We start from the raw sequence: 25,768 nt of genomic DNA, 5'->3' as shown, positions 1-25,768 counted from the left end.
CAGAGGAATTTGGCAATGTCATTTGAAATGCAAATGCAATATATTAAACACAAATAACTTGCAGAAGCTAGAGATCAAAGAGATACAAACTTGTTATCGAATAATAATGATATTTCCACATACAAATGATGCTCCGATTTGCTAGATCTGAGCTGAGAAGTACACAAATGGAATAGGGTGAGGGTTGAATCCCACCGAAATCGGAATAGCCAAATAGGGAAGATCTCTCACTTTCAAAATGGTGAACAACAGAGAACTCCAACAGGAATTCGCAATACAAAGAAATAATCCAAAATCGCATTCCAATTACTATCTACATCTGTTTAAATACCCGTCAGGTCAGGGAAACCTTTCCGAGTGTGTACAAAGATAGCCGACAGCTATACCTACCTACGAAAACAATTAAATAAAATGGGTTCAAGATATACTAAATCAATCGGCCCATTAACAAAGGTTTGATTAATTATTTATTTTATGACGGGAACATTAAAATCCTCCTATCCCAAACTTTGCTTGTCCTCAAGCAAATGCAATGCTGGATGCTACAGAATTGCGTCGTCCATTGGCAAGTGTTTCCAATGTAACAAGTATTCCTTCAAAGTACGGATCCGCAGGGTCTTCTTGTGTACATCAATGATCTCGGCTAGTTCCAAAATGAGCTTCCCTTTTTCATTGAGTGGTGGAAGGTCTGCAATTACCGTGATGTTTTGTCCCATAGCTTTCTTTATGAAGGAGCCATAAAATTGTGGCTTTAGTTTTTCTTTCCCCTTTGCCTTCAATGGGGATTGCTTGTATGGCTAGACCCTGAGATAGACCAAGTCTCCCACTTCGAAACTTCTCTCAATTCGGTGTCTGTCGGCGTACATCTTTTGTTGATTTTGCGCCCTTTGTAAGTTCTCTTTCAAACATCTCAGGTGTCTTGCCCATCCTGAGGCTAGTCCTTGGCCCTTGGTGCACAACTGTCACCCAACACAATGTCGACAAATGAAAGAGGTTCACACCTGTATAGAGCTTTGAAGGGTGCCATCTTGATCGACATGTGGTAAGTGGTGTTGTAAAGTATTCTCCCAGATGCATCCATTTGACCCATGCTTGTTGTTTTGCCGAAACGTAGTTTCGAAGGTAGCCTTCTAGCCACTTGTTTACAATCTCTGACTGTCTGTTTGAGGGTGGTAGCTAGTACTTGGCAACAATTTTGTTCCTGCCAACCGGATCAATTTTGTCCATAAAATACTGATAAATCGACCATCTTGGTCACTAACAATGTTTTGGGGTAATTCGTGTAGATGAAAGACTTCTCTAAAAAATAATTTGGCTACCTATGTAGCCTGGAAATCTAAAGAGATGGCCAAGAGGTGTGCATACTCTATCAGTCTGTCAACCACCACGAAGATATAATCATTTCCGTTCACCTTGGGAAGTCCAGTAATGAAGTCGGAGATACTTTACCACTTGTGTTCTGGTATAGGCAAAGGTTGTAGTAACCTTGCGGGTAGAGAGTATGTTCAGATTTGTTTTGCTGGCGGATTGCACACTCTGTACATACTGCAATACGTCTACTTTAAGACCTTTCCATGAAAACCTCTCCTTGAGTTGTTTATACATTTTGAGGAAACCTAGGTGTCTAGCCAAGGGTGAGGCATGTATCTCCTTCAAGATTTTCTGCTTCAGTTTGGATTCAAGCACTAAGTATATCTGATTCTTATAGTAAATGATGTTATCCACCATTTTGTACGGATCATCCTGAGTGTTGTCATCCATTAGCTCACAGGCAAATGTGTTTTTGGAATATTCCACCAATAAATGTGCTTTCTAGTCAGCTGAAATTTGAGTTAGTACGCAAATGACATGATTCTTGGACAAGACATCTGCAACCACATTGTTCTTTCTCTTCACATATTCAATGTCAAAATCAAAAGCCTGAATCTTGCTTACCTATTTTTGTTGCCTCTTGTTCAAGTCTTGTTGCTCTAGAAAATATCTCAAACTATTATGATCAGTATGGACGACAAATTTGGCACCCACCAGATACTATCAGAACTTGGTCAGTGCATGTATGATGGCCAACATTTCTATGTCATAAATAGAATATAGATGCTCTGCTTATGTAAACTTCTGATTCTCATAGGCTATGGGGTGTCAATCTTGCATTAGTACTGCACCAAAGCCTTCTCTGGATGCATCACACCCCAGAATGAATGGTTGAGTGAAGTCAAGTAAGGCGAGTACTGGGCAAGTGCTCATTACTTCTTTCAACTTATCAAAAATGTGTTGCACCTTTTCATTCCATTTGCAGGGGCCTTTTTTATTAGATCTGTTAATGGTTTGTTGAGCTGAGTGAATCCTTTTACAAACCTCCGATAATAACTGCACAGTCCAAAAAACCCTTGCAACTTAGAGAGAGATTTTGGGGGGGAGCAATCAAGGATAGCCTGAATCTTCTCCTAATGAACCTGTACTCCATATTTACTGACAATGTGCCCCAAGTACAATATTCTTGTGATACCAATTTCACACTTGGATCACTTGTCGAACAAAGATTGAGCCTTCACGATCCCTAGGACCTCATCCAGATGCTTCAGGTGCTCTTCCCATGTCTTACTAAAAATAAGGATATCATCGAAGAATATCAGTAATTACTTACACAATTGTTTGTTGAAGACTGGAACGTAGCAGAGGCATTCGTTAATTTGAATAGCATGATTGGAAACTCAAAATGCCCGTAGTGACAACAAAAAGCCATCTTCTCTACGTCTTCTTCCCTCGTGTGGATTTGATGGTATCAGGAACGAAGATCTATTTTTAAAAAATAAACCGCACCATGTAATTCATCCAACAATTCATTGATCCTGGGAATAGGATATCTATTCTTTATTGTCTTTTTGTTCAACACACGGTTGTCCACACACATGCATATTGTTCCATTCTTTTTAACCAATACTATTGAGGATGCAAAAGGGCTAGAACTGGGACAAATCCATCCTTTCTCAAACAGGTCCTGAATTGTCTTTTCGATCTCATCTTTGAATTTCTTGGGATGGCGGTAGGGTGTGGTTATGACTGGCTTGGCGTCTGCTTCCAACTTGATAGTATGTTCAAACCTCCGATGGGGAGGTATGCCAAGAGGAATGTCTATAAAAACTTTATCATGAGCACTCAAGGTATTCCAAAGATCGTCATCCTGGTGAGGTGTCCATTGTCCTTTTATGGGTTCTGCTAAAACAAAACAGGGTGCAACCCATGCAATTTCATCATGCTGGAAGATTGCCTTCATTTGATGTGCTGAAACTTCCTTTGGTCCCTTATTGGTCATTCCACGAAGAACAACCTTCTTCCCATCGACAACAAAAGTGAAGTCCATTCGTTTGAAGCTCTAAGTGTGTTCATCAAGTGTTTGCATCCACTGTATGCCCAAAATAACCTCCATATCATTTAGGTCCACTATAAAGAAATCCTTTGTCACAGTTTGGTTAGCCATGGTGATACTTAGTTGGGGAACAAGGTGTGTACAGGGCAGAAGGGTCCCTTCTGTGACCTTGACCTGGAATCTTGCATGTGTCTTAATAGGTAGACCTCTTCGTTTCACCAAAGATGAGTTTATGAAGTTTAGAGTGGCTCTACTATTGAGCATCACTATGACCCTTTGTCCTTGAACGACTCCCTATACACGAAACACCGTACACCTCGGGCTCTTGGCTAAGGCGATAGTTCTTGCACGTCGTACCAATTTTTGTGTCCTTGTAGGGATGGCTGTTTTCAGAAGGTAGTGTTGGAAGCATGAATTTTGATGATACTTCTATGGGGGAGTATTGTAGAAACATGATTAGATCATTATCATAATGATATGTCACATTCATGACTGTGTTTGTCATTGATGTCAACATAGTAGTTTTCTGTTTTTTCTAACAGAAGAACAGTGGAAAGGTCAAGTTGGTCCGGATAGATCATTGAGTACTTTCACTAAGCGAGGTTAAAAGGAGATACTGCTAAGTGTCTAGTATATGTCGCTAACCTTAGAAGCATAAGACATTAAGTCTGGAAGAAGTTATGCAAGTTTTGATGATGACTGTTCTAAGATAAAGTTTATAGAACCATGTTCTGGTAAACTTGTTATATCTTTTAGTAGAGTTTTATTCTGAGAAGCAAGGTTAAAGGTGCGTAGAAGACATGTTGGAGATGATGTGGCTAAGCTCGCTCGTCATGATAGTACACGTACGGAAAGTTATTCAAATTATAAGACGACAGATTAATGTTATCACTAAGTGTAACGTGTTCTTAATGAGGTCCTATAATAATTAATTGAGGTGTAATAGTCGACTTAGGGAATTTTTTTATGGATTCAGTATAGAGGAAGGACATTTTCCATTGTTATATATGAATGTATGAACAATTGCAAGAAGCACAAAGAGCGGAATGGAAAGATAAGTAGGGCAGAGCGAAGTTGGAGAGAACTTTGTTGCCGAGGTACTATTGTGAGATCCGAGGTTTGATAATTTGGATCTGAGGTTCGTTACCTAGTCTACAAGGTTTGACAATGATTGGTCCAATTGAAAGGACAAAGAAAAGAGGTTAAAGCACAATATGAACAATTATTCTGCAAGGAATAGTTTCAAGTGGTCAGAGAGGGCTCAGGATTGTTTTGACAGGTTTAAGGAGCTGATGAGTACATGTCCTATTTTAGCCATTCCAGATTTCACCAGGCCCTTTGAGCTGTAGTGTGATGCCTCGGGAGAGGGCATAGGAGCTGTTCTCATGCAAGACAAACATCCCATCGCATATGAGAGTAGAAAATTACTAGGTGTGGAGAGAACCTATAGCATCTACGACAAAGAGATGCTAGCAATCATGCACGTGCTAGCTAAGTTCAGGCAGTACTTAGTGGGAAGCCGGTTCACAGTAAAAATAGATCATAATAGCTTGAAACATTTCCTTGGACAGAAGGACCTTAATGACAGGCAACAGAAATGGGTGAGTAAATTACAGGCCTATGATTTCGACATAGCCTATGTCAAAGGGAAGAAAAATATTGTTGCAGATGCTTTATCTAGAAGGCCTCATTTGCTTGCTGTTGGGATAGTCATGGATGATTGGAGAGAGATGATCTTGGTAGAATATGCTAAGGATAGTTGGGCATCTAGCATTATTGAGGGAGCTATTCAAGATAGTCGATACACTGTCGTAAATGATCTGATCATCTACAAGGAAAGGATTTATTTAGTACCCGGGTCTGCTATGAAGCAGAAGATTTTGAGGGCATTTCATGATTCACCAATGGCAAGACATCCCAGATTCTTTAAGACATATCGGCAAGTGAGAGAGCGCTTCACTTGGAAAGGACTCAAATCAGAGGTGCTTCAGTTTGTGAGGGAATGCCCTGTGTGTCAGCAGAACAAATAGGAACATTCTTTTTCGGGTGGTTTACTACAGCCCCTACCCATACCAGAGAAGAAGTGGGATAGCATTTTCATGGATTTTATCACAGGCCTCCCCAAGGCACAGGGTCGAGATTGTATCTTTGTTGTGGTAGATAGATTGACAAAATTTGCACATTTCTTTGCAATTTCGTCTACATATTCAGCAGCACAAATAGCAGAACTATTTTTTCGAGAGGTATTCAGACTACATGGGATACCACGGAGCATAGTCAGTGACAGAGACATCAGATTTATGAGCCACTTTTGGCAGGAGTTGTTCAGGTTATGTGGAACAGAGCTCACTCCGAGTACCAGCTACCACCCCCAAACTGATGGGCAGACAGAGATAGTGAACAAATGGGTTGAGGGGTACCTTCGAAACTACATTGCAGGAGAGCAGAAGGCTTGGGTGAAGTGGCTACATCTAGGGGAGTACTGCTATAATACCTCTTTCCATATGTCTATTCAAATGTCCCCTTTTATGGCACTGTACGGGTATGATGCTCCTAATTTTTTGGATTTGTTATTTGGGGACAGCAGGGTGCCTAAGGCCAAAGATACTTTGCAGGAGTGCCAGGACATTATGCGATCCTTGAAGGAAAATTTGCAAAAAGCACAAAATTAGCAAAAGCAATATGCTGATCAGCACAGGGTTGAGAGGTCTTTTGAGGTGGGAGATATGGTGTACCTCATGTTACAGCCGTATAGACAATCCTCTCTCAAGAAGAGTGGAGCAGAGAAATTGAAACCATGCTACTATGGACCGTTCAAAGTAATCAGGAGAGTGGGCGAAGTAGCTTATGAGTTGGAGTTGCCTGCAGACAGTAAAGTGCATAATGTGTTCCATGTGTCACGCCTTAAGAAGGCATTGGGTCACAATGTGGTGCCTTCAGTAGTATTGCCACCTCTTGATGATGAGGGAAAGCTTATCTTGGTTCCCGAGGCCATACTTGACTCCAGGGAGAGGGTGCTTCGCAGGAGGACTATCAAGGAGTATATAGTGAAGTGGAGGAACCTACCTGTCGAGGATGCTACTTGGGAAAATGAGCAGATATTGTAGCATCCAGAGCTGAAATTGCTTGAGGACAAGCAATTTTGGGAAGGGCGGACTGTAATGTCCCCTTTCTAGCCTTCATAGCATGATGTTGTCGTTAGCCTATTTCCCCACAGTCCCGTAGGCTAACTAGGACATTAAAGGGGCTTAGAGGCCATTTGGCCTAGACAGTTTCAGTTGCAGGTCTTTCTGAGGGGTTCTGGGGCAACTTTGGGCATACTTACTATTTATAGTAAGTCATCTTGGACATGGCCGGACATTCAGTCATAGTGGTATGTCGATGGTAATTGTTTAAAATCGACAGGAAAACTTATTTATCATTGATAAGATTTGTTATGCATTGATAAAGCCATTTTATAAAGTTAAATTTAGATATTTAACTTTATTAATTCATAGACTATAGTTTGTGGGAAATATTTAAATTAAAAGAGTTCCTTTTATTTTTATAACACATTGGAGACATAAGGTACATAAAGGGAGTTATGTTTTGTCCCACATTGAGAAAACGAAGGATTGAGCTCTTGTGAGAACACTATAAAAGAAATGGAAGAGCTTTTTTTTTGTATGCTTAGATGAAGATTAATGTTATGTTGTTGGATATCTGATTATCGGGCTTGGAGGACGGAATCCCTCTTTGCTAGCATTCCCTTCGCTGTTGGAAGACACAGTCAGGAGGATCAAGGGTGTTTTCACTTCAGGAAACACACTGGGTTTCATTTGGGGCGTTCGCATAAAGAAATTTACAAGGGTTTGAGATGCAGATCTGAAGTTAGTTATTGCTATAGTGCCGCATGAACAGTATTTTGCTACAGTTGGCATGAACAGTATTTTGCTACAGTACGGCGTGAACAGTGTTGGTATCAAGTTTACTTGTTTTTCCGGCTGATTAGAAGTTTGGAGCGCTGCTGACTACATTTGCAAAATACTACGGCAATTAATTCCAGGTTTCTTCTGTCAAATTTTGATACTTTGCATAATAATTGTTGAATACAAGTCTGAATAGTTGTTGCAGCCTTTAAGGCAGCTGTAAGTGCACATTTACATTTAAAAATCACCCTTTATCAACAGATTGAAAGAGTTTCCAGATTTTTCATATACTATTGAATGTGTGCCAAGTGTTTGTGAAAATGTTATGATGTGTATTATGCATTTTAGTGTCACTTCATAGTTGTTCGTAAATCTACTCATTGGAAAGCAATTTATTGAGGAAATCAGCTTTATGAGTTTGCATACAAAGTGTTTGACAATATTCTTTAAGTTAAATTTCTACAAGTCAAAGTTCAAATCAGGGGAGGATATTACAGCATCATTCCCACCAGGGTTTTCCTTCTGATCAAGGGTTTCCCTAGTTAACAAATCTGGTGTAATTGTGTATGTGCATCTTGTTATGGTTGTTGTTTACTTTGATTGAATTGGTAAGATTAATTAAGGTTGATAATTGTTTTAATTAGATAACTTATTCATCCCTTCCTCCTCCCCCAATTATCTTGTTGGACTGTTGTTTCTGACAATTGGTATTAGAGCATCAAGTCCTTGAAGATAAAGTTTAACAACTTTGGGAGATCCATGGTGAACATGTTCATAAAAGATAGTCCGATGTTTGATGGAACAAATTATGGCAGCTGGAAGGAAAAGATGAAGACACATTTGTTGTGTATGGGTCCAAGATATTGGATCTTGACAAAATCAGAAAAGAGAATTATTGTTGAAAGTGCTTTGGAGACTTGCACCAAGGATGAGGGAGAACCTTTCATGTGTGACATGAGAGCTAGAGAAGCACTATTGTTTGCACTTCTTGAAATTGAGTACAACCAGGTAAAAACACTTGATACTTCTTATAAGATTTGGAAAGCTTTGCAAAATAGTTTTGAAGGTGATGAACATTTTAAGAAATTGAGGCAACAAAGTTAGATTTGTGCATTTCAAGATGCTAAAATGATGGAAGATGAATCTATAAGAACATATGTAGGTAGAATATCAAAAATTACTGCAGGCATCAGATCTCAAGGAGGAACCAAGGAAGATGATGAGGTGATCTGGAAGATATCGAAGAGCTTAACACCACCATTTAAGTAAGTAGTTCAAATGATACAGTTGTTGATCTCTTGTACCAAAGATTTTACAAAGGAAACATTACTTGGGAGACTTGAAGTAGTTGAAAATGAGCTTAGATAGTCTGGAGAATTGACCAAAACAGAAACAACTTTTAGTGCCCTAAACACTCCACCTAGTTTATCAAGAAGCACAAGTGCTAGAGGAGATTTTGCTAGTAGTAGTAGATCTGATGAGGACAGAAAGATAGAAGAAGGAGTAGCCCTTCTGGTAAGAAGAGAAAAAGATGGTAAGAAAATCTTTAAATGTTGGACTTGTAATGAGTTTGGTCATTATGCATCTAAGTGTCCTAAAATAGAGAAAAAGTAGAAGGAAAGTTCAAACCTATAAGAGATAGAGATTGTTTATATGCAAATGAAGAAGATGATACTGATGAACAAGTAGCAAGTGGTAGTGATGATGAAATAGGATTTGTAGCTATTAAAGAAGAAAGTCCAGAGAAAATGGCTTTGGTATCACAGGTTGAAAAGAAATTTGATTGGATAATTGACAGTGGTTGTTCACATCATATGACTGGTGATATGAACAAGTTTGTTGACTTCAAAAGTTATGATGGAGGCATTTCCAGAGTTGGAAACAATTCAGCTTGCCATGTGAAAGGTATTGAATCTATAACTCTTGATGGTAAGACTAACACTGAGGATGTATATTTTGTTGATGGTTTAAAACACAATCTTTTGAGTGTTGGACAACTAGCGGATAAAGGTTATCAATTATAGTTTACAGAGAAGACATGCATGATCAGAGACAAAGATGGGAAGGTAATTGGAACAAAAACCAGATCTAGAGATAATGTATTTTAGTTGAATCCCATTAAAATGACATGTTTCGTTGCAAATGTAGATGACAGTTGGTTATGGCATAAGAGATTTTGTCATATAAACTTTGACAACATTGTGAAAACTAGTAGTATGTTTGCAGTTAGAGATTTTCCAAAGATTGTAAAGCCTACTAACACAATTTGCAAGGAGTGTGTATTGGCAAAGCATAACAAAACTTCTTTTCCCAACAAGAAGTTTGCTACTACAACAAAGTTGGAGATTGTACACAAAGATCTTAACGGTCCTACGAAGACTAAAGGATTATATGGTGAAAGGTATTTCATGATTATTGTTGATGACGTTTCTAGAATGATGTGGGTTGCATTTCTTAAAGAAAAATCTGAGGCATTTGACAAGTTCAAGATATTCAAGAATAGAGTTGAGAATGAATCAGGTATGAAGATTAAAGATCAGATAGAGGAGGAGAGTTTACTTCAAATGAGTTTAACATCTTTCGTGAAGCTAATGGAATCAAAAGACAGCTATCAGCTCCAAGAACCCTTGAACAAAATGGCATTGCAGAGAGAAGAAACAGGTCAGTAAGAGAAGCAACAAGAACTATGTTAGCCGAGAATGATGTATCCAAGATGTTTTGGAGAGAAGTTGTGAATACAACAGTCTACACTACGAACAAAGTGCAAGTCAGAAAAGACACAAACAAGACCCCTTCTGAACTGTGGTTTGGTCACTCACCTAGAATTAAGTATTTCAGAATTTTTGGTAGCAAATGTTATATCAAAAGAGATGATGATGTTGGTAAATTTGATGCTAGAAGTGATGAAGGTATGTTTCTTGGTTATTCATTGAAAAATAGAGCTTATAGATGTTATAATTTGAGATCTAAGACTATTTTTGAAAGTGCAAATGTAAGAGTTGATGAGAAATTCAGGATACAAGAAGGAATAGTTGACTACAATTCTGACAATGAGAATGTTGTTGTTACTAAACCAAGGAATGATGAATTATTCTTTGAGATTAACAATGATTTGCAAAATGAAGGAGAGCTAACGCAGAAACAAAGTTCGAAACCTAGAACTGAGCTAAGAGTTGAGATAACAACTCCTACTTTTGGTAAGAATATGCCAAAGAATCATCCACCCGAGCAGATCATTGGCAGTAGAGAAAAGGTGTGATGACAAGAAGTAGAATCAATAAAGAATTATGTCTGATATCTCAAAGATGACTATTGGAAGCAAGCTATGAAAGAGGAATTGGATTAGATAGTGAAGAATGAGACATGGGAATTGATCCCCAGATGTAATGCCCCTTGTCAAATCAAATTTGTAATATGGAGTCCATGTTTAGACCACCACAATTTTGAGAGACTTCTTCCTATTAACACTCCTATTCTTAATAGTTGTTTTGATATTAAGTAGATAGTAAACAATATAAGCCTTGACTTGCTGGTTTCGTATGTATATAAAATGTAATTATAGACCCAAAAATTATATTGATAAATGTTATAATTGCAATGATGAATATATAGGGGAATGATCTTATCTCCATGGGCCTTATAATAACATGTGAGCAATATGTAGATTTGGAGGATGCAATCTTAATATATTGGGCTTTTTTTTGTATCTTCTTCTAAATGCTTATTTAATATAATAATTTCAATACATAAATGCTAATCCATGTGCATGAGCTCTTCAATCTATCGAGCACTTCCTTTCGGTAGTAATAGGGATGTTTGTAAAACACCCTCCAATTAATTCTCTTTCCTTGTTCGTTGGAGAGAAACTGTCTTATTTTTTTCCCTATAGTCGCTGAAGAGTTCTTAATTTTCGAATATTGGCTTTCATATGATTATATAGGTTTTTATCTGCTGATGTGAGCTTTCCAATACTTAGATTCAATGCTTGCCTTAGTGACACTAGTTAGTAGCTTGTGTTGCTTGAGCGTTGTGTCTGGATGCTATTTATCTCGGAATGATTTCCTTGACTTCTCCAATTATCTTCTTTCCCGTTTGAATCAATATCTTCTTCCTTAGTTGTTTAATGATTATTGCTGACGAATGGAGAAAGGCAATCCACAAAATCTATAACTTTCTACTGGCTTATCGCTCCATAAATATTTTTTTCTATTTGTGCTCTCCAGGCGTCCACAAGAAATAAGGAAGAAATTGCTCAATGCCTTGTTGCTTTGAGACTTTCTCTATCTACCTAAAGTTCTTTTCTATTCTCTTTCTTGTAATTAATATTCTTCCTTTGTCTTATATCTTTCACGGTGTTAGAGACATATCTTTTCATATGCTAACCCAACCTTATCATTGTCCTTATTATAATTTGTTATGTCTCACTAATAGTTAATTAATGATGCCTGATGGCATGACTCTATTGGGTTCCTATGTTGAAGTATTGACTTTTCAGTAGTTCTCGCGGTTGGTAACAATATCGATAACCTTGTAAGTTAGTAGTGGATATTGGTGAGGGTCACCATTTGCCATAAGCGCTCTCTGTCATAGATATGGCTGTGAGTAGTTTTAGTGACCAATGTAATTGCCTTCAACTTGTTTATTCCTGATATCTGTGTGTAATGGACAGATTGCTGATTCGATTTCATCATCTTGTTTGTAAATTGTTGACATATTATTATTATGGGTTGGTTACATTTTCTATCATTAGTTTATTGTTATTTGTTTATCTATCTTTATTATTATTTATTATTAGATCTTAGTTCAGCATGGGGATTTAATTCACTTGCTAGCAATATAATTTCATTTGGTGTATACGTGAACCATGTCACATCATATAGTAGTTGTAGAGATATAAGAATCTTAAATAGTTTCTTTCTTAGAAGTGATAAAGGCTTTAATATTATATTAGTAATAGATTGTATTGTATTGTTTTAACTACATATGATATTATGTAGCAATATTATTATTTAATTATTTGACTATTATATTTACTTATTTTATTGTAGTAATAATTGTTATATTTAAATATCATTGTGTCATTGTTTTAACTAATTTGATCTCTGAGATTTGGGATATCACACTAGACTAGCAGACAAGAATGTAATAGGAACAAAATGGGTATTCAGGAACAAGATGAATGAACAAGGTGAAGTTGTAAGGAACAATGCAAGATTGGTATTTAAAGGTTACTCACAACAAGAAGGAATAGACTATGACGAAACCTACGCTCCTGTGGCAAGAATAGAAGCAGTAAGGTTATTCTTAGCCTATGCAACACTCAAGAAATTCAAAGTGTATCAGATGGATGTCAAGTTAGCATTTATGAATGGAGAACTTGAAGAAGAGGTATACATAGAACAACTTGAAGGTTTTTCTTTAACAGATGACAAGGACATGGTATGCAGATTGAAGAAAGCATTGTATGGCTTAAAACAAGCACCCAAAACTTGGTATGCAAGGTTGGACAAGCATTTGACAAAGCTTAGATTTAGCAAACAGTAATCTATACTGGAAAGAGATAGATGATGGATTAATGATTTTGGTAATATTTGTTGATGATATCATATTTGGAGGAAATGATGATTAAAGTTACAAATTTGCAGAAGAAATGAAGAGGAATTTGAAATGAGTATGATAGGAGAGATGAAATACTTCTTAGGATTACAGATTGTGCAGGATAAAAAAGGAACCTTTATTTCTCAGACTAAGTATTTGAAAGATCCATTGAAAAGGTTGGTTTGGAAACATGTAAACTAGTTGGAACACCTACGGGAACTGGACACAAGTTATCTACAAAGGATGAGACACCTACTGTTGAGCAAAAGAAGTACAGATCTATGATTGGAGGATTGCAATATTTAATTCACAAAAAGCCAAATATAGCAAAAGAAATCCTAGAGAAGCACATTATGCAGCAGTTAAAAGGATATTTAGATATCTGAAGGGAACAACAAAGTTTGGATTGTGGTATGACAGATTTAATGATTTCACTTTATATGCTTATACTGATGTTGATTGGGTAGGCAATATGGATGACAGAAAGAGCACTAGTGGTGGAGCCTTCTTTCTTGGAGGAAGATTGGTTTCTTGGTTAAGAAAGAAGCAGGACTATACCTCACAAAGTATAGCAGAGGCAAAATATGTTGCAGCAACAAACAATTGTAATCAAGTTGTTTGAATGAAGCAAATGTTGAAGGATATAAGGATAGAATACAGTGAACCTGTTCTCATACATTGTGATAACACAAGCACAATGATTATGTCAAAGAATCCAGTATTGCATTCTAAGACTAAGCACATTTCTATCAAATATCACATGTTGAGAGAGAAAGTTATAGAAAAGGAAATCAAATTGGAGTATGTAAGCACTAAAGAGCAAATTGCAGATATTTTCACCAAACCTCTTCCTAAAGTGACTTTTGAGTATTCGTGAGGTATGCTAGGGGTTATGCCCCTACCTACATTAGAGTAGAAGATGCAAGAGTGCATCAGTCTAGTGTTACAGAGCACTATTGTTTGTCTAGACTGAATGCTAATGTTTCCTGTATGGGGGAGTATCTGGGATGGACAAAGTCATCTAGAACTTTTGATAGATGTTGTTTGGAACAATGTCTTTGGACATTTGAGCAAGTCAGAGACAGTTGTTGTAGAGATAAATGGTTGCTGAAACCTTTGACATTGATGTCAATGGGGAGAGATTACAACATGAAAAACAGTTTGATATAGAATACATTGAAGGGAGTGATTACAATCGATATAGAACACATTGAGATATATCAATAGGGGAGAATGATTGATGAAGAGGATTTGAAAAGAAAGGATAACAATCTTTTAATGTTGGTATTCTTGGAACTAGATGTTTTTCATCTATGTTGCCATTAATGCCAAAGGGGGATATTGTTGGAAGCATGAATGTTGATGATACTTCTATGGGGTAGTATTGTAGAAACATGATTAGATCATTATTATAGTGATATGTTACATTCATGACTGTGTTTGTCATTAATGTCAACATAGTAGTTTTCTCTAGTATCTGACAAAAGAACAGCGGACAGATCAAGTTGGTACGGACAGATCATTGAGTACTTTCATTAAACAAGGTTAAAGGGAGCTACTGTTAAGTGTCTAGTATATGTAGCTAACTTCGGAAGCATAAGATATTAAGTCTGGAAGAAGTTATGCAAGTTTTGGTGATGATTGTTCTGAGATAGAGTTTACAGAAGCATGTTTTGGTAAACTTGTTATATCTCTTAACAGAGTTGTTATTCTGAGAAGCAAGGTTAAAGTGTGTAGAAGACATGTTGGAGATGATGTGGCTAAGCTTGCTCGCCATGATAGTACATGTATGGAAAGTTATTCAAGTTACAAGGTGACAGATTAATGTTATCGCTAAGTGTAACGTGTTCTTAATGAAGTCCTATAATAATTAATTGAGAAAGTGTAATGGCCGACTTAGGGAATTGTTTTATGGATTTGGTATAAAGGAAGGACATTTTCCTTTGTTATGTATGAATGTATGAACAATTGCAAGAAGCACGAAGAGCAGAATGCAAAAATAAGCAGAGTACAATGAAGTTGGAGAGAACTTCATTACCGAGGTTTTATTGTGAGATCCAAGGATTGATATTTGGATCCAAGGTTCGTGACCTGGTCTACAAGGTTTGACAGTGATTGGTCTGGTTGATAGGGGTTAAGGCACAGTATGAACAATTATTCTGCAAGAAATAGTTGAGAGATCAGTTGGACAGTGAGCTTAGTAGTCTTGCCCCAGAAGCTGTTTAAACAGTGGGTCCTTCTGTCTTCTACAACTCTTAACAACATTGGAATCCCCTAATAGGGATTGAAAGTTTCCTAACAAGGACTATTATGTATTGAATGTGTTTATAGACTCCTAACAAGGTCCATCCTCTAACAAGGAATATATATATATATATCTTTGTGGGCGTCATTCCCATCAGGGTTTTCCCTCTGATCAAGGGTTTCCCTAGTTAACAAATCTGGTGTAATTGTGTATGTGCATCTTATTATGGTTGTTGTTTATTTTGATTGAATGGTTAAGATTAATTAAGTTTGATAATTGCTTTAATTAGATAACTGATTCACCCCCCCTCTCTTAGTTATCTTGGTGGACTATTTTTCTAACAAGTAGATCTTCCTGTTTGTCCTCATCATCGGATACGACTTCAATGTAGTGAATTTTTCCTTTCCCAAGGCATATGTGCTCAGGATCCCAAGGTTCCTTGGTCCCTTGCAATTGAAGCATAATTTTTCCCTTTGTAGCTCTTGTCTAGTGGCTTTGTCCAACTTAAGTTTCTTCAGTAGAGGTTTGTTATCTTTGTCTTCAGGAAATACCGACGGTTTGGAATGTGAGTAACCTCGAGAAGATGATGTCGATGATGATGCCATGCTCTGTGCCTTATTTATAGCCTCCGAAAGGGTGGCAGGATTGAAACCTTTTACCCAACCTTTCAATGGTTCTGTTAGTTCGTCCATGAAGAGCACTATCCACCTCCTTTCGGAAATGTCTATGACCAAAACAAAGAGTTTTTGAAATTCTGTGATGTACTAGTTGACCGATCCAATTGTGCCAATTCTTTGAAATTAAGTTTCGGATCTTTACTATCAAATCAAGTTATCAATCTTTCGATGAATTTTGCATAAGTATTTATTTGGTCATGCCCTAATGTGATGGTGTCGTGATGCCACCATTCATACGCCACTCCCTCCAAGTGTAGTGCTGCAAATTTGATTGCTTCTTCTTCTGGCATTGGATTAAGTTGGAAGTAAGTATTGGCCTTCATTACCCACGCTTGAGTAGATATGGATCTGGATCTGTCAAATGATGACAAATTTACCTTACTCAACTTCTTTTGGAGATCATTGTTAAAATATCCTTGGTTTTCACCTCCCAAATATCTCATTCTCAATTCTACGTAATCTTTGTAGGATATATCCTCCTCCAAATTTGCATTCTTCCAGTATTCTCTCAACTATTCTTGAACTTCCTCAAAGGTTGTTTGCTTTCCTCCGTGTGGTACCTCCGTCTATGGAGGGAAAGACAACCTGAAAGGTCGAGAGTGTGCTAGATGAGGGTTTGCCTTACTCGACATCGAGTCTGCGCTATGACCATTTTGTTCACTAGATATTCTATTGTCTTCCAATTTCTTGAGAGTTTCTTCCATGAGTCGTTGAGTATCATTGATCTACGTCTAATTCCTTGAAAGTTCTCTTAGTAGTGCCATGAGTTTGGCAGCAGTAGGTTCTTGCTCCACCATTCTATCAATTGAATGACGTCTTCTTCTCTTGTGGCTATAAACTCTCATTCACTGTCCACATGCTAGTAGGATGGTTAGCTTTGATACCATTGTAATGTTTCGATCCACCTCCGTCATGTTCCTACCAGAAATGATTATCAATAGTTCACCAAGAGCACCAATGAAAGTTCGTACGTTAGCTCTTGACAGGTAGGGAACCTAATGGAAGTTGTAAGGTGATATGGGGCACAGTTATGAATCCTACAGAGCTTCGTGCAATGACCGTATGGACTAGGAAGATGACCGCACAGTATGGGGAGAAAGATGTTTGTATGGCCGTACGATGGTGATTTGGGAGCGGACTGGTTATGTCATACAGTGTGGGTAGGTGTCTGTACGATATGGCCTAGGAAGGCGATATGATATGTGCAGTCTATACGATAGGACAAGATGGAGGCTGAAAGAGTAGTACGAAGGTGTGAAGATGATGGAAGATGTTGTACGTCCCTATGGTGGTACAAGCAAGAGGTTGTACGGAAAGATTAAGGTGATGACGATAAGGGGGAATGCAGAGTAATTCGGCAATGCCGTTTGAAATGCAAATGCAATATATTAAACACAAATAGCTTGCAAAAGCCAGAGACCAAATAGATACACATGTTACCAAATAGTAATGATATTTCCACATACAAATGATGCTCCGATTTGCTAGATTTGAGCCATGAAGTACACAAACGGAATAGGGTGAGGGTTGAATCCCACCAAAATTGGAATAGCCAAATAGGGAAGATCTCTCACTTCCAAAATGGCGAACAACAGAGAACTTCAATAGGAATTCATTGTACAAAGAAATAATCCAAAATCGCATACCAATTACTACCTACATGTCGTGCTTAAATACCCATCGGGGTAACTTTTTTGAGGGTGTACAAAGATAGCGAACGGCCATACTTACCTATGAAAACAATTAAATAAAATAGGTTTGAGATATACTAAATCAATCAACACATTAACAAGGGTTTGATTAATTATTTATATTATGACAAGAACATTACATAAGGTGACGAGTTTACAATGTTCACTATCATGATGAATATCATGCTGACTTGATATACATGGAAATGTTTTGAGTTGATAGTTAAACACAAATAACTTGTAGAAGCCAGAGACCAAATAGATACACACTTGTTACCGAATAGTAACGATATTTCCAACATACAAATGATGCTCCAATTTGCCAGATCCGAGCCAAGAAGTACACAAATGGAATAGGGTGAGGGTTGAATCCCACCGAAAGCGGAATAGCCAAATAGGGAAGATCTCTCACTTCCGAAATGGCAAACAACAGAGAACTCCAATAGGAATTCGCAATACAAAGAAATAATCCAAAATCACATACCAATTACTACCTACATGCCGTGCTTAAATACCCGTCAGGGAAACCTTTTTGAGGGTGTACAAAGATAGCTGATGGCCATACCTACCTACGGAAACAATTAAATAAAATGGGTTTGAGATATACTAAATCAATCGACAAATTAACAAAGGTTTGATTAATTATTTATTTTATGAAGGGAACATTACATAAGGTGACGACTTTACAATGTTCACTATCATGATGAATATCATACTAACTTGATATTCATGGAAATGTTTTGATAGTTAATATCTCTTGGCCTTATTGATAGATATCATGCGGACTTGATATCGGCTGTATATGAATATGTTCTTTATAAGATAATCATGCTGGATATTATGTGATGTAATATTTATGGACATGCCATGATATTTTATGGTAGACATCATGCAACGTGATGTTAGTGCACATACCATGACTAGGATATATGAATGTCATGAGACTTGATGTTTTGTATACCCTTCAATATCACGAGTTTGTGATATCTAAACCACTTCATACCTAGTTATCTTCCCTAGCTAAGAGGGAGTGTTAAAAGATATGATAGCGTTGGTCAGAGGTCAAGGACAAGACCTGGCATCTGTATGCCTATGTGTGTGCATGTATGTATACCAGTTCACCATGTGAACTAATATACATGCATACACACATATACATAGACAGTAATATAACCTTGCCATTATCATCAGAAAACCCTTGCAATTGACCAAATCATCATTATCAAACTAAGTATGAATTCTGAAGCATTCAGATTATATATTCTCTTGGATCATGTTCGATTAAGTAAATAAATCGTGGTTATGATTATTATTTATTCCAGATTGAAGTTTGCTAATGATTAGTTTAACCTAATCATACCCAATTAGGATCTGGTCCTTTAATAATACTCTATATATAATCGTCTCTTAATGAATGGTGAATAGACTTGACTGTCTATGTTGTGTCCCTTGGAGCAAATATAAATAAGGATCCAAACAAAAGATATTATTATAAAAAATTCATAAATGATCTATCTCTTCAGTTGGGATTTCTAATCAGTGATCAAATCATAATTTCAGACCTGGCAAACAGTTTTTAGTATTGAATTAATTTATATGCATTCTATATTCATTATCATCTGCAGAGATCCATTATATTTGTAGAGATCCTTCATTATTTAACACAAGTTTATTAGTATTTCATTATTTAACACAAGTTTATCAGTATTTCTCAAACTGTCAAATGCTTTGGTGTACCATTTCTGGGTAGATAGCTTAAAGTAAAAAGTGAGTGGCTATTTTTGAAAAGGGGACATGACACTAATTAAGACTACACTAATGATTATATAACTTAATTAAGAAAGAAGGTAGGCACAAACTGACTACTGATAACCCTAGGACCAATGCCCATTTTAGGATTAAGGTTGAAGTGAAGACAAACAATAGAATTCGATGAAGGTTTTGTTTGTGTCTGATTCTAATCAATATCTGATTCCTCATCTGCTAATAAAATTGATTAGCTTAGAATGATCATGAGTGATACTTTTATAGTGGGGCTTTGCAAAGCAGTGCAAAACTCTATGCTAGACAAAGTGTTTATCTTAGTAACACATAGCTGGGATCCTTCTTATATGAGTGAGGCAAGAATATCTAATGGGCTTTGATCTGGTTCACATTATGAACCTCCTTGGAGCCTTTTTAAATGGGTGAGGTAAGATTATGCAATGGGCTTCAATCTGGTTCACATTATGAACCTCCTCGGACTGATGAACTTAGAAATGTAAAATAGTGTTGCTGCAAAGCTTATATAGTTGTCACATGGCTAAAACAGTGGTATTTGGTATGTGTGTCATCGAGTTTGGAACTTTGCTATGCTTTCGCTGTGATAGTCACAAATTGTGGTGATCAATCATCTTGTGATGACTGGAACATTAAACATGCAAATAACAAATGAGAGTAAAAATAAAATGATTTTGGGTGGTGCAACTTTAGTCTTACACATGAGATGACCCTGCATCAAAGCGGCTTCTATAGAAGTTCTAGGTGGAATCAATGAGCAGGGGTTTGAAGCATCTTCACTCAACAAGGTGGATCTTTTGTCTCCAGATAAACAGTAAATGTCATCCGGCAACATTCCTGATTTGCAAATTAACTCTAAACGACTTTAATGGTCAAATGTATGCTCTCTGCTTATAGGACTACCTTTGTTTGATATGTTTCGAGGTCCTAGGAAATTGGACTTTGCAGTAGTAAATGATCAATATGTACTGGGGAAAGTTCCTCCAAGGTTTGTTTAATTTTTATGGCCCATCACGAGCATTAAATCAATGACCTTCATTCCTCTGTCGGAAATTACACTTGTTTGCACAGAGTTTGATAGATTACCCCAACCATTTTAATATTATCCTAGAGCAAAGCATAGTAGATTTCTTGTTCTTTAGCTGAAAAAGCCAACCATCTCACCTCACTATAAGTACATGTGATCTTGAATGGTATTCAATATCAGCTTTTTGTGTGTTTTTGGATAAAAATAAAAATTGATATTCATCATTGTGGTGGAATCAATGGGCAGGGATTTGAAGCATCTTCACTCAACAAGATGGATCTTTTGTCTCCAGATAAACAGTAAATGTCATCTGGCCACATCCCTAATTTGCAAATTAACTCTATATGACTTTAATGGTCAATGTCTGCTCTCTGCTTATAGGACTACCTTTGTTTGATATGTTTCGAGCTCCTAGGAAAAGTTCCTCCAAGGCTTTTTAGTTTTTATGGCCCACCACGAGCATTAAATCAATGATCTTTATTCCTCTGTCAGAAGTTACACTTGTTTGCACAGAGTTTGATAGATTACCCCAACCATTTTAATATCCTAGAGCAAAGCATAGTAGATTACCTAAGTTACCGGTTCGGGTTGGGTTCCAAGTTTGAAGTTTGAGAACCGGTTTGCAAGTTCGTCAAAATTTTGAAAGGGGTTTGGGTTCGTTAGTACAAAACATATAAAAATTATTAAAAAAATATATGTATATATACATATTTATGAAGTATAGTTAGAATTAGAATGTAGCATAGTAGCATAAACACATTTAAATAACAAAAACACCATAAACTTGTAATCATAGTGATCTTACCATCATATAGTCATAGTGCTCATACCATCATATGGTTAAACATTAAAGTTTCAAAACATTAAAAATAAATGGTAGCATCAAGTTCAAGTATCATTGTTTCACATTCATTGTTCAACTAATGGAATAAAAATCTAATTATTCTAAGTTCTTCAATCTTCTTCATATTCATCTTCTTCTCCTTCTTCATTTTCTTCTTTTTTGGCATTAGTTGACTCAGCAATAGAGTTAAGATCAATGGGATCAGCAGCAGCAACAATGCCGTTGGCATCAAATTCTTCAAAAAATGACAATGAGAGGCCACCAAAAGCATTTCATAACAACCTTTTAGGGTTGTGAATGCCAACAAGTTAATAAATTTTGCAAAAAAAACACTTTTTTGCCATCCGTGGGGCTCAGAAAGCATGTTGTTCTAACTGGGTTCGAACTTTGTTTAATTTTTTTGGCCTGGTTCACTTGGGTTTGAACTTCATTCAAACCAGATTGAACCAGCAGGCAAAAATTGCAACCCTGGTTGAACCGAGTTCGAACTGGACTCAAACTTCGAACCGGTTCAAACTTCTGCAGGTCGGGGGCCAGTGGGGCGGGGGGAGATACCTGTGCAACTTAGTAGATTACTTGTTCTTTAGCTGAAAAAGCTAACCATCCCACCTCACTAGAAGTACATGTGATCTTGAATGGTATTCGATATCAGCTTTTTGTGTGTTTTTGGATAAAAAATAAAATTGCACTTGAAAGATGCGTTGTGCTCCCTCCCAGGATTGCCCAATCTGTTATTTGTATATGTACCTTGAATTGTCTCATGTAAGCTATGAATTCTTCTTTCAATAAAAAAGGATTGGGTGTCCTCCCTCCCAGGATTGCCTAATCAAGCTCATTTAGCCTAGGCGACCTACCTATCGGCATTATTAGGCCTTCTGTCAGCTCATGGTGATTGATAACAGTAAGGGTTCTATTCCATACCTATTCTAATGTAGACATGGGACATCATCGATTGAGGTCCCTATTCTGATGTAGACTCTTTAAAATGGGAGTTCACTTATGACAACTAGCTGCAATATGTGATTTTTTTAATATTCGTACTCTCTAATACGTTTCCAAGCATGTGTGAAGGTAACTTCTGAGGTCCACAGCTGAAAGATCATATCATTTATAGTTTTTTTAATTATATCCGAATTTAAACAATTGTATCTCCATTTTTTCATTAATCTGGCACAACGTGTTTATTTTTGGTTGCATCATAAAGAACATGTTATAGTCTGAATTAGTCAGGACTCAATTCATCCTCACAGTCTTCATGCTATGTTTCAGAGCTTGCAAACGGACTTCTCAAAACGATGGCTACCAGCTCATAGAACTTTAATTACTCTTTTGGGACCCGGTGGAAAGAAATGGCCTGTGCAATTCCTCGGAGACCGTCCAAATCCCGGACTTAGTGGTGGATGGAAGGGTTTTTCACTTGCTAATAATATAGAGGAGGGAGATGTGTGCGTGTTTGAACTGCTAGATGAGAAAAATTTCATTTTGAAGGTACATATATACAGGGTTGTAGAAGACTGCATACCCCCAAAGAAGGTAGAAGGGACAGGCCGAAAAATCGAGGAATCTGAAAAAAACAGCGTGAGCTCAAAAAAGCCAAAATCCACTGATGATAACACTAGAGAGAAAAAAACCTCCAAGCCAGTCCGGAAATTGGATTTTAAAACTGAATCACATGGAGTCCAAGCAAACCACGGGTCGCCGGCAGTCACAAGAGATGCAGTTTTGAAAGTGCCTAAAGTGGAAATGTAAAATGGGGCAATTGAAATTCTTACTTTTACAATTTCTTGCAATGATATATCCTATGTTTTAATTAATTTACATTCTGCTTAAGGGTTTTGCTCTGGAAGTTCACATATGGCTGAATCTACTGCTGTGATTTTGTATTGTAATGTTTTGCAACAGATCATCATAGATTTTCCCGCGGAACAGGATTTAGACATTCTAACAACGGGGTTACGAGGAATCTCTCTTCTTTAGAAGTATTGCTGTCTTATATAGATGTGCCATGTTCACAAGATTTTAGTACCATAAATGTTCTTTAGCAGAAATTGAGTGGGTATTGAAGTTTACATCACATTTGATAATGATCTTCCTTCTATTCAAAACCTTTTTCATGGAATCCATTTTGGTATGCTCCATTAATTGATATCTTGAAGGTCAAACAAGATATGACTTATAATTGGAACTGAGCTATCAAATCAGTAAGACACTGTCATTCTGAATGATGCCGTGAAGAATTTCTTCAGCAGCTTATTTGTAGAGAATTTTAAAAACGCTTCCAATGCCTTTTATACTACATTTGCTGACATTAAAAAGTCACATCTTTTTCCATGAAAGTTTCTTGGTCCAAATTATCTTTTAAATTGCAAAGAGATTTCTTTTACCTTACAGCAAAATTTAAATGGTCCACGGAGAAGGATAGAAAAACCTGGAAGTCATGGCTTCTTTGCAGTATATTATTCAGCAAAATATAAATGATCCACGGAGAAGAATAGGAAAAGCTGAAGTCTTTGCTTCTCTACAGTATACTATTATTATTAGTTCCGGCCTTTATTGGTTAAAAGATCAAGTCTATATATTATGTTAAAAAATCCACATGCCTCAAAACACTTGCATAAAAACCTCAAATCCATCTAGCTTAGTTATCATGTTCGACCTTTTATTGTTCTGAATAGAATGTATTATTTGTTGAGCTACAAACACTCATCTAGAATTGATTTTCGTGGCAAAAACCTGTTTTATCCTATGAAATAATGGTAGAGAGAGCCTTTTCCAATCTATTTGATAAAGTTTTGGCCAAGATTTTATATATAGTATTACAAAAGGTTTGAATTTATCTAGATCAAGGCTTTTTCTTTTTCAGAAATAAGAGTTATGAAGGTGTTATTTATTTCTCACAAAAACCTCTTTAAGAATTTCTTTGATAATTTTAAAGCTGCACTCATTTCCTTCTCAATAATATATCATCAGTTTTGGAAGAAGCTTGCTGGGAACCCATCCGAACATAGAGCTTTATCTAGTTAAAAGATTCCATCACTTTTCCAATCTCCAAATCTAAAAATTTCACCACCAATTTATTTTGTGACTCTTAAAATCAATCTTGGAATATTTTGCAATGGTGAATCTTGATTCTTATAGGTTGATCATTCCTAATTGTTTAGGATTTTGGTAAATAAAAGAATTGACTCATGCAATTTCCTTTGAACCCTTTATTATGTTTCTATACTCATCTCGAAGTTTATAAGTTCTATTGAAGGACTTGCTCTACTTAGTACTAAGTATTATTATTTTTTGAATTCATGTTTCCTTTTGTTAACCAAATTTCCCTAGATTTCTTTCTCTAAAGTATATCTTCCTAGGTGAGCGCCTCTTCATATTCTTTTGGGAATTATTTCTATTTTAAAAATTTATTTCGATTCATTCATTTTTTAAGCTTTCTAAATTTAATATTTCCAGGGCTTCTTCTATCATGGATTGATTGAAACGATATTGGAAAATGTTCTCTGTTCCATTTTAATACCTTTTGCTTAATTGATTTCAGCTTTGATACAAAGAAAAATGACTTGCAGCCCTCAAATTATTCTTCTTTCCACCACCTCTCTATCGTCTCAAACAATCCTTGGTCTTCATCCACATTTTTTCAAACTTAATCGGGTAGTTTTGAGGATTCTTCTCCCACAAAATATCAAGCAACACTAGAAATGATATGGCTCTAAGAAAGTCTTAACTGAGTCTTTAAATACAAAGGGGGATGTAGAAAGATATCCTTTATAAAAGAATGTGTCTAGCCTTTCAACAATGTAGCTAAAGCCTAGTCTCTTATTTTTCTAAGTGAATATTCCCTTCTTTAACTAACTCCTACTAATCAAATTCCTAAAGTCCACTTGAGAATGAAGCTCCCTTTGTATAGCCCCACTTTTTTTTTTTATGAATGAAGGGTTTTATTGGGATCTCCCCTAAAAAGATGTTTTCACTTTGATGATCCTGTAGGAAGTTATCTATTTCACTCTACACAACTAATTTTATCATTATTAGGGGTGTACTCATACACATTCACTAACATGAATGTTAGTCTCTAATAATGATCTTCACAAGGTCACCTTACTAGTGATTCCTACTTGTTAATGGATCAAAAGTCACTCTCTTTGGATTCCAACGAATAGATGGTCCTCCTAAAGCTCCTACTATCTCTACTTCCACAAACCAACTTTTCTATTGAAAGATAACATTTATTTTGTGCCTAACTTATTTTCTTGGATCAATATTCTTGTTGTCTTTAATACAATGTTTCACCAAATGTTCTTTATTAGGGGCATTCATTCCCCTAATGATTTCTGTAGTGTCACTATTTTTAATTGACCAGTTAATGACTTCCTACCTCTCTTTATTCCTATAACTTTTCCTCTATTAGGTTTGTCTTGATTAGCTTGAAGCCTAAATATTCTCAGAGTCACTTTTTCTTCTATTCTCTCATTAATCTCATGATCATTGGATTCTCTAAGAATCAACACATGCTCTTCCTCTAAAATTGTAAATGTGTGGATTCTTGTTTTGCATTCTAAGCATCCTCATTTGTCTCCATGTGTAATTTTGAGCTACCTAAAATATCACACACTACTTCTAATTCCATCA

The 25,768-nt window shown here is 36.6% G+C and overlaps 1 protein-coding gene and 1 long non-coding RNA gene across 3 annotated transcripts in view; one reads left to right on the top strand and one right to left on the bottom strand.

The window, feature by feature from the left end:
• LOC149550696 (B3 domain-containing protein Os01g0723500-like) overlaps positions 1-23,472 on the top strand; it is a 97,156-nt gene extending 73,684 nt beyond the window's left edge. Inside the window, exons 4-5 of one of the 2 annotated variants that reach the window (XM_089786262.1) lie at positions 22,406-22,881; positions 23,039-23,472. In XM_089786262.1, the coding sequence (XP_089642388.1) occupies positions 22,406-22,881; positions 23,039-23,048 (486 nt within the window). In that variant the 3' untranslated portion in view covers positions 23,049-23,472. Of the gene's footprint in view, positions 1-22,405 lie in introns of both variants that reach the window. The other variant, XM_089786263.1, reaches the window with a different exon arrangement.
• LOC149550695 (uncharacterized) overlaps positions 1-23,657 on the bottom strand; it is a 65,995-nt gene extending 42,338 nt beyond the window's left edge. Inside the window, exon 1 of the long non-coding RNA XR_016352565.1 lies at positions 23,521-23,657. This is a non-coding gene — a long non-coding RNA (uncharacterized LOC149550695). The remainder of the gene's footprint in view (positions 1-23,520) is intronic.
• Between the last annotated feature and the right edge of the window lie 2,111 nt (positions 23,658-25,768).

The sequence above is a fragment of the Cupressus sempervirens genome, chromosome 6, assembly GCF_028749045.1.
Source record: "Cupressus sempervirens isolate cs-2001-9-10 chromosome 6, ASM2874904v1, whole genome shotgun sequence".
NCBI lineage: Eukaryota > Viridiplantae > Streptophyta > Pinopsida > Cupressales > Cupressaceae > Cupressus > Cupressus sempervirens.
The sequence above is the reverse complement of the archived record's forward strand: the minus strand, read 5'-3'. Positions and strand labels throughout refer to the sequence as shown.